At 44.7% G+C, this 17,498-nt stretch overlaps 1 protein-coding gene across 1 annotated transcript in view; it reads right to left on the bottom strand.

The window, feature by feature from the left end:
* RASGRP2 (RAS guanyl releasing protein 2) overlaps positions 1-17,498 on the bottom strand; it is a 1,091,080-nt gene that overhangs the window by 155,471 nt on the left and 918,111 nt on the right. Inside the window, exon 13 of the mRNA XM_082270769.1 lies at positions 1,246-1,404. Coding sequence (XP_082126895.1) covers positions 1,246-1,404 — 159 coding nt within the window. The remainder of the gene's footprint in view (positions 1-1,245; positions 1,405-17,498) is intronic.

The following is a 17,498-nucleotide window of genomic DNA, read 5'->3' as shown; positions in this document are numbered from 1 at the left end:
AGGTCTTCGTAGATTTGCAGTGGTCTGATACTCATTCCATTTCAATATTAACGCTTGCACAGTGCTCCTTGGGATGTTTAAAGCTTGGGAAATCTTTTGTATCCAAATCCGGCTTTAAACTTCTCCACAACAGTATCTCGGACCTACCTGGTGTGTTCCTTGTTTTTCATGATGCTCTCTAAACGCTTTAAACGGACCTCTGAGGCTATTACAGTGCAGGTGCATTTATACGGAGACTTGATTACACACACAGGTGGATTCTATTTATCATCATTAGTCATTTAGGTCAACATTGGATCATTCATAGATCCTCACTGACCTTCTGGAGAGAGTTTGTTGCACTGAAAGTAAAAGGGGCTGAATAATTTTGCACACCGTATTTTTCAGTTTTTTATTTGTTAACAAAGTTTGAAATATCTAATAAATTTCGTTCCACTTCATGATTGTGTCCCACTTGTTGTTGATTCTTCCCAAAAAATTACAGTTTTATATCTTTATGTTTGAAGCCTGAAATGTGGCAAAAAGTTGCAAAGTTCAAGGGGGCCGAATACTTTCTCAAGGCACTGTATAGAGCTGTTGGCTTTGGCACTCCTTAAAATTCATAACTTTGAATCTTTTTGTTACTTTGCATGTTTGCTAGCTTTATAATGATGTGGAATGCTGCATATTTGCTGTTTTGAAATGCATTTGTAATGTTTTGTACCGTATTATATTTTATGCGCTCATGTTGAGCACTTTGTTTACTGTACCAAAAGCCTTATGTCCTTTAATAAAAAGAGTTTAAAAAAAAATATCAATTGTCTTGATTTCTAATAGGTCATATTTCAAGTTATCAGCAAAAAGATTTGTTCTGTCAGTAAATTTTACAGGTTTTGCAGGGGGTTGGCAAAATCATTGCACAGAGCAGGTGAGTATAACATGTTTATTATTTTAAAATAAAAAAACAAATTGACTTTACATTTAATTTAAACCTGCCCTCCATGGATAGCTGCTGACAGATGCATGTGCATCCACCTTTGAGCAGGCAGCCCATAGAATTGGATGCACATGCAGCGCATGCACAAACACACTTGCATGTCAAAGTTTGTGGGCAAATCCAAATACAGAGCCTCTGTGTTGCCATAATGTGCAAAAATACTTTACATACAGGCCCAAAAAGAAAAACTACCTGGGTGGCAAACATTTTGAAATTAGCCTAGCAGTTCACCTACATTTTAACAATGTTACGTTTGCATATTGAGATACCTGGTGGCAATGATGATCTTTTAAAGGATCTTGGCAGAGTGAATGAAAAATGACGAGGTTGCTGTGAAGTTTCTGGCTGGTCACTGACACTTTTAGATTTTTTCTTGCATTCCACAGAGAGTCGGTCTTTGCATTGCTTGTGGCAGGTAACACCACATGCTGTGAAAAAAAAAAAAAAGTGTATTTTAGTTATTATAAGGTTATACTGTGTATATTTATGTATCAATCTCCTTGGAAGTTTTTCTGTTTTATTGACATTGAGCATTTATTTTACAGTAAGTATGGCTTTTTTTTAAACACGTTTTATTTTCTATACATTTTCTTTCGAGGTTAGTATAGTCCCAGTAGTATTACAGAGTTTATAGCAAAGAGACACCAGGTAGCAAATAGAAGTTTCTGGTCTGTCTCCAAACTCATACAGGTACAATCAGCAACAACAGCAGATTGCCTTTGCCCATTACCATCTAGAGCATATGACCTGCTTTTCACACAACCCTTCTCCTTTAAAAGGATACTATTGCCCACCAGGACAGTTCCACAATTGTCCTAGGAAACCTTAAGCTCTGATGCTTAAGAGAAAAAGAGGCGCAAACACCTAGTGCATTACCCGTGGACACCTTTAAAAAGTTTATAAAAAAGCCAAAGACATACTCCTGTTAAAATTAAATCCTGGTCTTCTCAAAATTGTGGAAATGGACATGTCCCTGTAATTGGGCCGCTGACACGTTTCGGGAATCACGCTCCCTTCCTCAGAGCTGGTCTTTCTTTCAGCTTACCTAAATATATACTAAATTACCTTACATAAGTTCCTCCCCTTCCCTGTGGGCCATGGGCAGGACCAACTGGTATCTAAGCCAGCCAGCAGCCTCTATGGATTGCAAATACCTTTCATAGAGGGCATATAATCAAATGCAAAAAAAAAAAAATGAATGGATTAAAAATCAATTAAAAAAATTAAAAAAGAATGATGTTATTCAATAATGCCTGGAGAGTCAGATTACTGGGGGATCCATGTTCCCACTTACCGAGCTGTGCATCCTATATTCTTGAGGCCTCTTCAATATCCTAGCTCTGGGGGCCATCCTCCCCACAGCATCAATCCCCACTGGCTCAGGATCAAGCCCCCAGATCACCTGGGGAGCCTCCACATCATCTGTCCCATGCCGTGCTGTCTTTGCTACTGGGTCCCGGAATGCACGCTGTTCGCTCTGTGCTCCGGTGGAGCTCGTCATGCGTCATGTCCGGGGAGCGGAGTGCACCTCCACTCAGAACGTTCCGCCCCTCTCCACACTCCGGTCAGCCGAGTGCGCCAAGGCCTCATGACAGTTCCCTTCCAGACCCGAAGAAGAAGGAAGCAAGCAGCCACTACGGGGGAGGGAGATGGGCACCACACACGAGAGTTTGGCGGAACACGCCGGACAGCAGAATACCCTGGGATATGCTGAAAGCTTTATTGTGTCCAAAGTTGTGCTATGAAATACTAAATCAATAGACACAAATATGGTCAAGAAAATAATGAATGATCAAATTGAAATCAATTAAACTCAAATGGGAATTGGACGTATAAAAATATATAAATGGATATAGTGCTGAAGATGCTGTAAAAAAGGGTCAATAGACAAATTCACATGTATATATCCATACACAAAAACACAACTCAAGCTTACCAGTCGATTGCACCACCTACTCTTAAAAGCAGAATAAAAATAAAAATTATATTGAACTAAAAATATTATACAGATAGGTGTATCAAAGATGTTATATCTTTAGTAATATTGATCTAGTCTATTGGGCCTGCTAAAACCGTAGTAACAAATAAAACTACCTTCATATACATCTATATAGGATCTGTTTTTATAAATATTTATATATTTTATTTTTTTTCACAATAAAAGTTTATTGCAAATTATGTTACAGGTACAAAATTCAAACAATTTGAGGAATCAAGTTATTTGAGGAATCAAGTGACCAAAACATAAACATCTTTAATATATATAAATGTCCAAAGGGTAGCAAAAATATGACATGCAGAAGAACATAGTTATTGCAGTACATATAATAAAACAACATAAACAATAAGTAACTCGGATAACTGCAACTAAGATAGCCAAGATTGAGGTTCTTCCAATTGGAAGGACAACAATCTATCCATGTCGGCTGGAAGTGCAGCCGCCATGAAAAGAGGGGGAAAGGAGAAAGAGAAAAGATTAAAAATTTAAAAAAAAAGGGGAAAGTAGAGAAAAGTCTTGTTTCCACCATCAAAAATTGTTCTACAGGATGTACAATCAAATTAGATGAAAGAAAGGGCTTTGTACTCTGCAGAGAGAGTAAATAATTGCCAAGGTCCCCAGAGGTTGTGAAACTGTTTATTATTTTCCTTTTAAATAGCCAGAGTTTCTTCCATTTCCATAGATAGATTTAATCATGAGAAGCCAGACATTGACCGTGGGAATATTTCTAGAATTCCATTGTAAAGGTATGAGTGACTTGACAGCATTGAGGACATGTCAAGTTAGAGATTTCTTATATTTTTCTGTATGAGAATTTAACGTGCAACAAACAACATGCAGCATCTAATTCAAGACGGGTATCAGTAATGAATGTAATCCAATGAATGACATTCTTCCAGTATTTTTGTATGACCTGACAAGACCACCAAAGATGAAGAAACATGCCTCTAGAGGAGTTACATCTCCAGCAAATATCTGAATTTTGAGAAGACCCGGATTTAATTTTAACAGGAGTAATATAGCAGTGGGTTCTTATCTTACAAGAGGTTTCCTGTATATGAGTGCACAAAGAGCATTTATGTGAGAAAGCTCAAGCTTTTTCCTATTGGTAGTCTGAAAATGAACATCCGAGGTCATGTTCCCACATTTGTTTATATCTGTCTGCAGACTCAGTGGATGGGCCAGCAATCCAACCATATGACTGAGAGGTGGCCCCTCTGATCGGTGTTTAGTCAAGGCAGATTTTTTCAAAACTGGTTATAGGCCTTGTAAACAATTGTTTCTGTTTGTTATTAAGAATAAAATCGTGTAACTGTATGTATGTCCAATAATTCAAAGGCTTATCTGGGGATCCTTTCACTTTAAGTTTTGTAAAAGACTGAAGCTTGGAAACACGCAAACAATGAGTAGCCAACAAGGGATGATCAATGCCACCTACAGGGAGGAGGAGGGAGTAATTATTGACACCCAGGATAAAATACAGATTATTTGCTATCGGTTTCAAAAGAGCTGGGATTTGTGGACAGGTTATGACAAGGTGCTATCTTATGAAAGATGCTTAAGGTAATGTTTATCAGCGGATGCTGCCTGATCATAATTATGGGGGTCTGTCCAGAGTAGGTAGTGCGATGGGAAATTAGTCTAGTGTCTCTCTAGTTTAACCCAGTCCTTATTCTCACTATGACAGTGCCAATACCCTCGTGAGGTGTGTAGCATAGTAGTATTTCCTGAAATCAGGGATTCCCATTTCCCCCTTTATCCTTGGCAATTGTAAATATTTTAATTGAAAATCTAGGATGTTTATTAGACCAAATGAAAGTTCTTTGTGCCCTAGTAATTTTTTGCAAGAAGGACGGTGGGATGTCAATAGGTAAAGCGTGGAATAGTCTTGGTAATACTGTCTTTTTCAGGACAGCAGCTCTACCAAACCAAGAAAAGTGTTTGGTGTTCCAGTTCTTGAGATCCTTTTCAATAACTTTGAACAGGGGAAGGAAATTGGCCTTGTATAGCAGTGGTCCTCAACTCCGGTCCTCAGGGCCCACTAATGCCTCGTTTCCACTGAGCGGATCGGTTCGGGTCGGTTCGGTACGGTACGCTATTTTGGGTGTTTCCATTATGAAAGTGGCCCATACAACCGAACCAAACCGCACCATTCCTGGTCCTGCTTCAGATGTAGGGCCATAGGAAATGGTACGGTACGGTTAGGGCGGAGCTACTGGCGTCACACGATAGATTCCACTGATTGGCGGACAGGGAAACTCCAATGCTCACGTCAAATGAAAGAGCAAAACAAACACCTCATTTGGTGTAAACCCTGCATGGTCCCTGGTGGCCCGACTTGCAGTGGAAACGCTCACCTGAATAGACCGGACCATTCTAACCCTTCCAAACTGTACCGAACTGAACCGTTCCGCTCAGTGGAAACGAGGCATAACAGGCCAGATTTTAGGTATTACCTTGGGGAGATGCAGACTAGAGTACTGCAATCACAGAGCAGCAAATTATATCACCTGGGATGTATTTCAGTTATCTTGCAAACCTGGCCTGTTAGTGGGCCCTGAGGACCAGTGTTGGGGACCAAGGTCATATAGGGAGTCTAACTTTGGGGTGAGTTTAATACCCAAGTACTTTAATTAGGTTTTTTCCCATTTTTAGGGACGATTCACAATAGTCAACTTTTCTAACTCTGTCGGGAGCAAAATATTCAAGGCTTCTGATTTACTATGATTTATTTTAAAGTTAGATAGATATCTAAAAAGTTGGAACTGTTTGCTTAAATTAAGGATAGAAATATGTGAGACATAAAAAAGCAAATTATCAGCATATGCCGACAATTGAAATTCTCTAGGGCCCATTTGGAAACCATGTATAGCCTTTTCTAGATTATGGTTCTAATCGAGGCATCCAAGGTTAGGATGAACAAAAGGGGGGACAAAGGACAGCTTTGTTTGGTGCCATTGTGCATTTGAATGGGTTCAGACAGTAGATTGTTGATTTTGTCTTTTGCTGTAGGTTTTGAGTAGAGAGACTGTATCCAAGACATGTTGTCGCCAAGGCCAATATATTCACACGTGGAAACCAAATAATCCCAAGAGACCCTATCGAAGGCCTTTTTGGCATTGGTAGACAGCAAAAGGCATTCAATTTTGCATTGACGGGCACCGTGGATCAGGTTCAATGACCTAATGATGTTATCCTTGGCTTCCCTACCAGGCATAAAGCCTACCTGTTCTGGCCCTATGATCTGAGCAAGAAGTGGTTTGATTCTGTTGGCAAGCATTTTTGCTAATAATTTTAAATCAAGATTCAGAAGGGAGATAGGCCTGTAATTAGTACAACAAGTTGGATCCGTATCTGCCTTCGGAATCACAGAAATATGGGCTATTAAAAATTATTTTGAGGGTTGATGCTTTTTAGTAAGAACATTGAAAGCTGTGGTAAGGGGAGGTGTAATGATATGTTCAAATAATTTATAATACTGGGAGGTAAAACAATCAGGACCAGGACTCTTTCCAGTTTTTAAGTCCAGAATGGCTATTTTGGTTTCTTCTAGGGATATGTCTTCCTCCAGCCTTTCTATGTTTATTTTGGATAAAGTGGACAGTCTGCTATTTAAAAGATATTCTTTAATTGTCTAGTGTCTTGGGGTAGCAAGGTCAGCCGGCTTGTTTCGTGGTGGTATATTGTATAGTTTGGCATAGAATGTACCAAAAATGTCCGCAATTTTGCGTGAATCATACACTGGTTTGCCATTGGCATCTTGAATACAGTGTATATTGCCTGTGGTTTGGGCTTCCTTTAAATCTCTTCCTAAGTACTTGCTGACCTTGTCACCATACTCATAATAAATAGGGTTGAGCGAACACGGACTGTATTATTCGTGTTCGTACCGAATAATTGGATTTTTTTTACACGGACACGGACACTTTACTGTATATTCGGGTAAAAATCCGTGTTCGGTCGTTTTATTTCGGGTTTTGCATGCTTTGGCGCGCTTTTCATGGCAGGCTTTCAACAGCCAATCAACAAGCGTTTAACTGGTGTGCCTTAAGCCACCCCAGCCATGCCTACAAATGTATCAGTAGCTGTGATTGGCCGTCTGAAGCATGTGACCAAGTCTTTACAAGTTTGAGGCAGCGCCGCTACGGCATCATTCTGCTGCTTAGATCAGGGAGAGAGCACACATCAACGTGCTGGCTGCTGATTAGGGACAGACAGGAAAAAAAAAACATTTGTGTCCGGATAGAATTGAGGGACAGGTCGGAGTGTGTTAGGCAGGGCGAGTTGTAGGCATTTTAGGGAGAGAGTCTGCTGATTTTTAGGGAAAGTGTGTTCTACAAACCACAATCGACATTGCTGTGTGGGGTGGGGTTTGCAGTCACCCGATCTACGATCTCTTATCAATCCTGTTAGGGATAGAGTCTGCTGATTTTTAGGGAAAGTGTGTTCTACAAACCACAATCGACATTGCTGTGTGGGGTAGGGTTTGCAGTCACCCGATCTATGATCTCTTATCAATCCTGTTAGGGATAGAGTCTGCTGATTTTTAGGGAAAGTGTGTTCTACAAACTACAATCGATATTGCTGTGTGGGGTGGGGTCTGCACTCGGTCCCGATCTACGATCTTATCAATCCTGTTAGGGATAGAGTCTGCTGATTTTTAGGGAAAGTGTGTTCTACAAACTACAATCGATATTGCTGTGTGGGGTGGGGTCTGCACTCAGTCCCGATCTACGATCTTATAAATCCTGTTATGGATAGAGTCTGCTGATTTTTAGGGAAAGTGTGTTCTACAAACTACAATCGATATTGCTGTGTGGGGTGGGGTGCAGTCCCGATCTACGATCTTATAAATCCTGTTAGGGATAGAGTCTGCTGATTTTTAGGGAAAGTGTGTTCTACAAACTACAATCGATATTGCTGTGTGGTGTGGGATAGGAGATAGGCAGGTGTCAGTGATCCACATCCATTTTGCTGTGTGTGGGCTGCAGTGAACACAATCTTTTTGGGGTGCAGTGAACACAATCTTTTTGGGGTGCAGTGAACACAATCTTTGTGGGGTACAGTGAACACAATCTTGGTGGAGTGAACACAATCTTTTTGGGGTGCAGTGAACGAAATCCTTTTGGGATGCAGTGAACACAATCTCTGTGGGGTGCAGTGAACACAATCTTTTTGGGGTGCAGTGAACACAATCTTTGTGGGGTACAGTGAACACAATCTTTTTGGGGTGCAGTGAACACAATCTTTGTGGGGTACAGTGAACACAATCTTTGTGGGGTGCAATGAACACAATCTTTTTGGGGTGCAGTGAACACAATCCTTTTGGGGTGCAGTGAACACAATCTTTGTGGGGTGCAGTGAACACAATCTTTGTGGGGTACAGTGAACACAATCTCATACTTCTGAAGATTTGAGGGTGCTGCCTGTTCCATACTCCCCCTACTCCTCATTCATCCTTTTAGGGGTACAAACAATAGTAATTGGGGCCTAGTGTGGTTGTGTACGTGTGAGATATATACACTTTTTTGGATCATATTTTCTATTCCGCTATTTAATCAAAAACCTTTGGGGATCAGTTAAATTGGGGGATAGTCTGTGTTGGTACGTGTGAGATCCACCTTTCCAAGTTTTTGGGGTTCATCTCATACTTCTGAAGATTTGAGGGTGCTGCCTGTTCCATACTCCCCCTACTCCTCATCCATCCTTTTAGGGGTACAAACAATAGTAATTGGGGCCTAGTGTGGTTGTGTACGTGTGAGATACATACACTTTTTTGGATCATATTTTCTATTCCACTATTTAATCAAAAACCTTTGGGGATCAGTTAAATTGGGGGATAGTCTGTGTTGGTACGTGTGAGATCCACCTATCCAAGTTTTTGGGGTTCATCTCATACTTCTGAAGATTTGAGGGTGCTGCCTGTTCCATACTCCCCCCTACTCCTCATCCATCCTTTTAGGGGTACAAACAATAGTAATTGGGGCCTAGTGTGGTTGTGTACGTGTGAGATACATACACTTTTTTGGATCATATTTTCTATTCCACTATTTAATCAAAAACCTTTGGGGATCAGTTAAATTGGGGGATAGTCTGTGTTGGTACGTGTGAGATCCACCTTTCCAAGTTTTTGGGGTTCATCTCATACTTCTGAAGATTTGAGGGTGCTGCCTGTTCCATACTCCCCCTACTCCTCATCCAACCTTTTAGGGGTACAAACAATAGTAATTGGGGCCTAGTGTGGTTGTGTACGTGTGAGATACATACACTTTTTTGGATCATATTTTCTATTCTGCTATTTAATCAAAAACCTTTGGGGATCAGTTAAATTGGGGGATAGTCTGTGTTGGTACGTGTGAGATCCACCTTTCCAAGTTTTTGGGGTTCATCTCATACTTCTGAAGATTTGAGGGTGCTGCCTGTTCCATACTCCCCCCTACTCCTCATCCATCCTTTTAGGGGTACAAACAATAGTAATTGGGGCCTAGTGTGGTTGTGTACGTGTGAGATACATACACTTTTTTGGATCATATTTTCTATTCCGCTATTTAATCAAAAACCTTTGGGGATCAGTTAAATTGGGGGATAGTCTGTGTTGGTACGTGTGAGATTCACCTTTCCAAGTTTTTTGGGTTCATCTCATACTTCTGAAGATTTGAGGGTGCTGCCTGTTCCATACTCCTCCTACTCCTCATCCTGCCTTTAGGGGTACAAACAATAGTAATTGGGGCCTAGTGTGCTTCTGTACGTGTGAGATACATACACTTTTTTTGATCATATTTCCTATTCCGCTATTCAATAAAAACCTTTGGGGATCAATTCAATTGCGGGATAGTCTGTGTTGGTACGTGTGAGATCCACCTTTCCAAGTTTTTGGGGTTCATCTCATACTTCTGAAGATTTGAGGGTGCTGCCTGTTCCATACTCCTCCTACTCCTCATCCATCCTTTTAGGGGTACAAACAATAGTAATTGGGGCCTAGTGTGGTTGTGTACGTTTGATATACATACACTTTTTTTTTTATCATATTTTCTATTCTGCTATTTAATCAAAACCTTTGGGTATAAACAATTAAATTGCGTGATAGTCTGTGTCGGTACGTGTGAGATACACCTTTCCAATTTTTGGGGCGCATCTCATACTGCCGAGGATTTGAGGGTGCTTCAGTCTGCCTCCTGCCTGCTCCTCCTACTCCTCTTCCTCATCCTGCCTTTAGGGTAGAAAAAATAGTAATCAGGGCCTAGTTTGTGTTTGTACGTGTGAGATACACCGTTTTGTAAAATTTGTCCTATTCCGCTATTCAATATACACCCTCTTTGAGTGTAAAAAATTAAATTGCGGGATAGTCTGTATCGGTACATGTGAGATACACCTTTTTAAATTTGTTTGGCGCATCTCCTTCTACCGCCGAGGATTGCAGGGCGCTTCAGTTTGCCTCCTGTTCCCAACTCCTCCTACTCCTCTTCCTCATCCTGCCTTTAGGGTACAAAAAATTGTAATCGGCGGGGCCTATTCTGTGTTTGTACGTGTGAGATACACCGTATTATAAAATTTTTCCTATTCAGCTATTCAATATACACCCTTTTGGAGTGTAAAAAATTAAATTACGGCATAGTCTGTATCGGTACGTGTGAGATACACCTTTTAAATTTGTTTGGTGCATCTCCTTCCCCCACCAAGGATTGCAGGGCGCTTCAGTTTGCCTCCTGTTCCCAACTCCTCCTACTCCTCTTCCTCATCCTGCCTTTAGGGTACAAAAAATTGTAATCGGGGCCTAGTCTGTGTTTGTACGTGTGAGATACACCGTATTATAACATTTTTCCTATTCCGCTATTCAATATACACCCTTTTGGAGTGTAAAAAATTAAATTACGGCATAGTCTGTATCGGTACGTGTGAGATACACCTTTAAAATTTGTTTGGCGCATCTCCTTTCCCCGCCAAGGATTGCAGGGCGCTTCAGTTTGCCTCCTGTTCCCAACTCCTCCTACTCCTCTTCCTCATCCTCCCTTTAGGGTAAAAAAAAATTTAATCGGGCCTAGTCTGTGTTTGTACGTGTGAGATACACAGTTTTTTATCCTATTCCGCTATTCAATATACACCATTTTGGTGTAAAAAACATTAAATTGCGGCATAGTTTGCATATTTGACTGTGAGATACACCCGTGCGATACTGTTGTTCTTTTGTTCCGCTATTCAATAAACACCTTTCTAGGGCAAGATCTTAAATTACAGAAATATGAGGAGACCGTCAAATAAGGGCCGTGGCCTGGGTCGTGGTGCTGCTGGTAGAGCTCCTGTTGCAAGGAGAGGACGTGGTCGATCTGTGCCAGCTACACGCACAAGTGAAACCCCTTCCTCAAGTGTGAGTAGGCGACAGAACCTGCATCAGTATTTGGTAGTGCATCATACGCCTCTAGAAGTGATGAGGCCAGAACAAGTGGAGGCGATAGTAGATTGGTTTGCTGCTGACAGTGCCTCCAGTTCCTTCACATTTTTTCCCACCCAGTCTACTGCAGAAAGGTCAGAGTTGGCACCTGCAGCCGATGTCTAACCGTCTTTCACCTCACCCCCTTGCAAATCAGGCAAGCAGTCTGAGCCCCAAGCCATACAGCAGTCTCTTATTCTTTTTGATGACTCTGTCAGCAGGGTTTCCCAGGGCCATCCACCTAGCCCTGCCCCAGAAGTGGAAGAGATTGAGTGCAGCGATGCCCAACCACTTATTTCTCAAGATGAGTACATGCAAGGACCATCGCAGCACGTCTCCGATGATGACGAAACGCAGGTGCCAACTGCTGCGGCGTTCAGCATTGTGGAGACCGACAAGGAGGGCAGGGGTGAAGACTGGGTGGAAGATGATGTGGAGGACGATGAGGTCCTCGACCCCACATGGAATGAACGTCATGCAGGTGACCTGAGTAGATTGGAGGAAGAGGCGGTGGTCGCACAGAGCCACCAGCACAGCAGAAGAGGGAGCAGGGTGCAGAAGCGGAGCGGCCGTGCCCTAGACACTACGCCTGCTACTGCCCAACGCAGCAAGGGAACGAGCGCGCCAAAGTCAGCTCAAAGGAGTTCTCTTGCGTGGAAGTTCTTTAGAAAATGTGCTGATGACAGGACACGAGTGGTTTGCACCCTGTGCAATCAGAGCCTGAAGTGAGGCATAAACCTTCTCAACCTGAGCACAACCTGCATGATCAGGCATCTAAGTGCAAAGCACGAGCTGCAGTGGAGTAGACACCTTCAAAACCAAGAAACGTCTCTGGCTCATCCTGCTTCCTCTTCTGCTGCAGTCTCGGCCGCTCCAGCCACATCTGTAGTGATACCGGCACCTGCCACCCCGCAAACAGAGGATCTGTCAGCAACACCACCACCTGGGTCACCAACCATCTCCACAATGTCCCGTGGAAGCGTTCAGCTTTCCATCTCCCAAACACTTGAGAGGAAGAGGAAGTACCCCCCTACCCACCTGCGATCCCTGGCCCTGAATGCCAGCATTTCAAAATTATTGGCCTTTGAAATGCTGTCATTCTGTCTGGTGGAGACGCACAGTTTTAAAAACCTTATGTCGGTGGCTGTCCCACAGTACGTCGTGCCCAGCCGCCACTACTTTTCCAGGCAAGCCATCCCTTCCCTGCACAACCAAGTGGGGGAAAAAATCAGGTGTGCACTGCGCAACGCCATCTGTGCCAAGGTCCACCTAACTACCGATACGTGGACCAGTAAGCACGGTCAGGGGCGTTATATCTCCCTAACGGCACACTGGGTAAATGCAGTGGCAGATGGGCCTGAGGCGGATAGCAATTTGGCGCATGTCCTTCCACCACCGAGGATTGCAGGGCGCTTCAGTTTGCCTCCTGTTCCTAACTCCTCCTACTCCGCTTCCTCATCCTCTACCGCCTCCTCATCCGCACAGCGTAACACCTTCACCACCAACTTCAGCACGGCCAGGGGTAAACGACAGCAGGCAGTTTTACAACTTGCCTGTTTGGGGGACAAACCACACACCGCGCAGGAGTTGTGGAGGAGCATGGAACAGCAGACAAATGAGTGGTTGCTGCCAGCGAGCCTCAAGCCTGGCCTGGTGGTGTGCGATAACGGGCGAAATCTCATAGCAGCTCTGGGCCTAGCCGGTTTGACGCACATCCCTTGCCTGGCACATGTGCTGAATTTGGTGGTGCAGAGGTTCCTTAAAAACTACCCCGATATGTCAGAGCTGCTGCAGAAAGTGCGGGCCGTCTGTGCGTACTTTCGGCATTCTCACCCTGCTGCTGCTCGCCTGTCAGCGCTGCTGCGTAACTTCGGCCTTCCCGCTCACCGCCTCATATGTGACGTGCCCACAAGGTGGAACTCCACCTTGCACATGCTGCAAAGACTGTGCGAGCAGCAGCAGGCCATAGTGGAGTTTCAGCTGCAGCACGCACGCGTGAGTTGCTCTGCGGAACAGCACCACTTCACCACCAATAACTGGGCCTCCATGCGAGACCTGTGTGCCTTGTTGCGCTGTTTTGAGTACTCCACCAACATGGCCAGTGGCAATGACGCTGTTCTCAGCTTAATTATCCCACTTCTATGCCTCCTTGAAAAAACAATTCGGGCGATGATGGAAGAGGATGTGGCACAGGATGAGGAGGAGGAGGAGGAGGAGGAGGAGGAGGAGGAGGAGGATGAAGAGGTAACATTTCCAAGGCTTTCAGGGCAGTCATTCGCAAGGGGCTCCGAGGGTGGGTTCCTGCACACACAAACGCCAGGGACACAATTGTCCAGCAGGGGCACAGTTCTGGAGGATGTGGAGGAGGAGATGGAACCATGTTTACAGCAGGGTGGCACCCAGGCCAGCTCATGGCCATCACTGGTGCGTGGCTGGGGGGATACAGAGGACAAGGACGATACACCTCCCACAGAGGACAGCCTTTCGTTGCCTCTGGGCAGCCTGGCACACATGAGCGATTACATGCTGCAGTGTCTCCACAACGACTGCCGAGTTGCCCACATTCTAACTTGTGCTGATTACTGGGTGGCCACGCTGCTGGATCCCCGTTACAAGGACAATGTACCGTCCTTAATTCACTCACTGGAGCGCGATCGCAAGATGCGCGAGTACAAGCGCACGCTGGTAGACGCGATGCTGCTGGCATTCCCACCTGACAGCGGGGCCACAGTGGAAGCACAAGGCAGAGGAGGAGGAGGAGGAAGAGGCCGCCAACGCAACCAGGGCACCGCCAGCACCTCAGAAGGCAGGGTTAGCATGGCCGAAATGTGGAAAAGCTTTGTCAGCACGCCACAACAAACAGCAGCACCAGAAGCTCAGATGGAACGTCTTAACAGGAGGCAGCATTTTACCAACATGGTGGAGCAGTATGTGTGCACACGCCTACATGTAGTGAATGACGGGTCTGCCCCCTTCAACTTCTGGGTCTCCAAATTGGGCACATGGCCTGAGCTTGCCCTTTACGCCTTGGAGGTGCTGGCGTGCCCTGCAGCCAGTGTATTATCTGAACGGGTATTTAGCACGGCTGGGGGCGTTATAACAGACAAGCGCAGCCGCCTGTCCAGAGACAATGTGGACAAGCTCACGTTCATTAAAATGAACGAGGCATGGATCCCACGGGACTTTTCCGTACCTTGTGCAGAATAGCGATGGATACCGACCTTACCCACCCATTGTTCCATTTTTGCTCTTTCTCACTCTTTTGGGGTGTACCCTCATTTAAAATTTGTGAAAAGAAGCAGTGTTGGCTACCTCGTCCTCCTCCTCAGGGCCAGATTAACGTAGGGGCTATTGGAGCTGCAGCTCCAGGCCCCTACCTTTTATATAGACCCCGGGTTGGCCATATTCACTGTTACTGCTCTTCTGTCACTTGTAAACACAGAAGTCTGGCTTCTATGCTCGCTTCCCCAGGCAGCTCCCTCAGAACCTCCCCACACAGCACGAAGGCCGGACAAGGAGGGACAGTTGCCGATGCATGGATGTGTTTATGGGCTTCAGAGACAGCATCCCATGTTGAATTAGGCATGCATGGCTGCACCCTTCCTCCTCTGGGTGCATGCCAAGGCACGGCCCTTAAGGCCCTTCAAAATCCTCAGCACCAAGCCCATGATGCTCTTAATCTGGCCCTGGTCCTCCTCCACCGCCGCTTCCACCTACACCGCCCATAGGTGTGCGCAGCCTATTGCATTAGGGTGTGCACCCCAAAGTTTAAATACACATGCATGTGTTTGCCTACATGTACATGGCCCCGATACATTACTCTCCCTGCTTGCAAAGAGAAATAGAGCAGAGCAGGTCCGAGGGAGATCTTTCCCATCTCCTCACTGGCAAACAGAGCGATAATGCTATGTGCCCTAGGTGATTAGGGTGTGCCCAGGCACACCCGGCACACCCTGTGCGCACGCCTATGACGCCGCCACATCCACCACCACCTCAACCTCCCTCCTACTCCATATGGGCCTCGTCCTTCAGAGATGAAGAACATTGTTTTATTTTTCTGTTTTTTTTTTTGTTGTTTTAAGTTATTTCCCTATCCACATTTGTTTGCAGAGCACTTGCCATGCTCTTAATTACGTTTTGCTGCCATTTGCAGCACTCTAGCCCTTTCCTTTGGTGTTTTAGAGCCATTTTAGTGCCTGAAAGTTCGGGTCCCCATTGACTTCAATGGGGTTCGGTGTTCGGGAAAAGTTCGGCAAAAGTCCGGGACACGGACCCGGACTTTTTTTTAAAGTTCGGCCGAACCCGCCGAACACGGACATCCAGGTGTCCGCTCAACCCTAATAATAAATAGATTTTTTGAAAAATAAGGACCTCTTTATTTTGGCATCTAATATATTCATAAGGGTCTTTCTCTGGTCAAGCAACTGTTGCTCTAATTTTACCATGAGAGATTGTTTATGCAATGTTTCAAGGAACGCTATCCTGGAAATGATCACATTTAATTGATTTTCCCTCTCCTTTTTTCTAGCTCCATATTTGATTAATTCCCTGATGTATACGCGATGACTATCTTGGGCCTCACTAATAGTGAGGAGTTCAATTTCCAGTTAAAGTCATGACGCTTAGGAATAGTAGGTTTCAAAGTGATGGAAGTGGGGGCATGATCGGAAAAGGATATTAACCCGATTTCAGCCTCCCTTAAATCAGGAAGATCTCTTTGACTGATGAATATGTGGTCAATTCTAGTGTATCGTTTATTAGGTGCAGAATAAAATGTAAAGTCTTTCACGTGGGGTGGAGTGCGCTCCACGTGTCAATCAATGTCAGGGATTTAAGAAGAGTCTTCATTATTTTAAAGGTTTTAAACGTTATACAAGTTTTCCAAGTAGAAGTGTCCCGTGTAGGGTTCAAAGGAATATTAACCACTTCCTGCCCGTCATATAGCAAAATGACGGCCGCAAAGTGGTTGCTCTATCCTGGCTGGGCGTCATATGACGTCCAGCAGGATAGACCGTTCATGGGGTGCGCAGAGCGACGATCGGTGGTGCGGTGTGTCACTGTGACATAGACTCTTTACCATGTGACCAGCTGTGTCCTCAGTTCGCACCTGACAGGCGTGAGTAGAGGAGAGCCGATCGGTGGCTCTCCTGACGGGGGGGGGGGTCTGTACTGGTTATCAGAGCATTGATTACCAGTGCAGACTCTTGGGGGATGCCACTCGAGCCATCGGGGAATGCCCACCCATGGCCACCAGAGATGCCCACCCATGGCTACCAGGGATGCCCACCCATGCCACCAGGGAAGCCAATCAGTGCTCACGGAGCCTGTCAGTGCCCTCCTCATCAGTGCTTCCCATCATTGCCATCTATTAGTGCCACCCACCAGTGCCCATCATTGCCATCTCTCAGTGCTGCCCACCAGTGCCCATCATTGCCCATCAGTGCCCATCAGTGCTGCCTATTAATGCTCATCAGTGCTGCCTATCAGTGCCCATCAGTGCTGCCTATCAGTGCCCACCAATGATGCATATCAGTGCTACCTATTAGTGTCCATCAGTGCCGCCTATCAGTGCCCATCAGTGCTGCATATCAGTGCCATCCCATTAGTGCCTGTCAGTACAGCCTCATCAGTGCTCATCAGTGCAGGAAAAAAAAAAAAGTTGAAAATTGGCCTGAGCAGGAAGGGGGTGAAAGTGCCCTGTATTGAAGTGGTTAAAATCCCCTCCCAAGATGATACAACCCTCATCAGTGCTCATCAGTGCAGGAAAAAAAAAAAAAGTTGAAAATTGGCCTGAGCAGGAAGGGGGTGAAAGTGCCCTGTATTGAAGTGGTTAAAATCCCCTCAAAAGATGATACAACCCTTGGCAAAACTTTTAAGTTCATTTGTGATATGTTGGCAGAAGGTGATATACGCTTTATTAGAAAAGTAAACGTTGGCCAAGGTCACTGGTTTCCCATAGAGTTTGCCTAATAAGAATATATATCTGCCCTCCAAATCTGAGTTGTTTTTCTACTGAAAAGGTTGTGTGTTTGCTAAGTAGAATCGGGACTCCTATAGTTTTGGTCTGTGTGTTAGAGGCCAAAAAGTCTTTAGGA

Source organism: Pelophylax lessonae (assembly GCF_965119305.1).
Source record: "Pelophylax lessonae genome assembly, chromosome: 10".
Lineage (NCBI taxonomy): Eukaryota > Metazoa > Chordata > Amphibia > Anura > Ranidae > Pelophylax > Pelophylax lessonae.
This window is presented reverse-complemented; position numbering and strand designations above follow the sequence as displayed.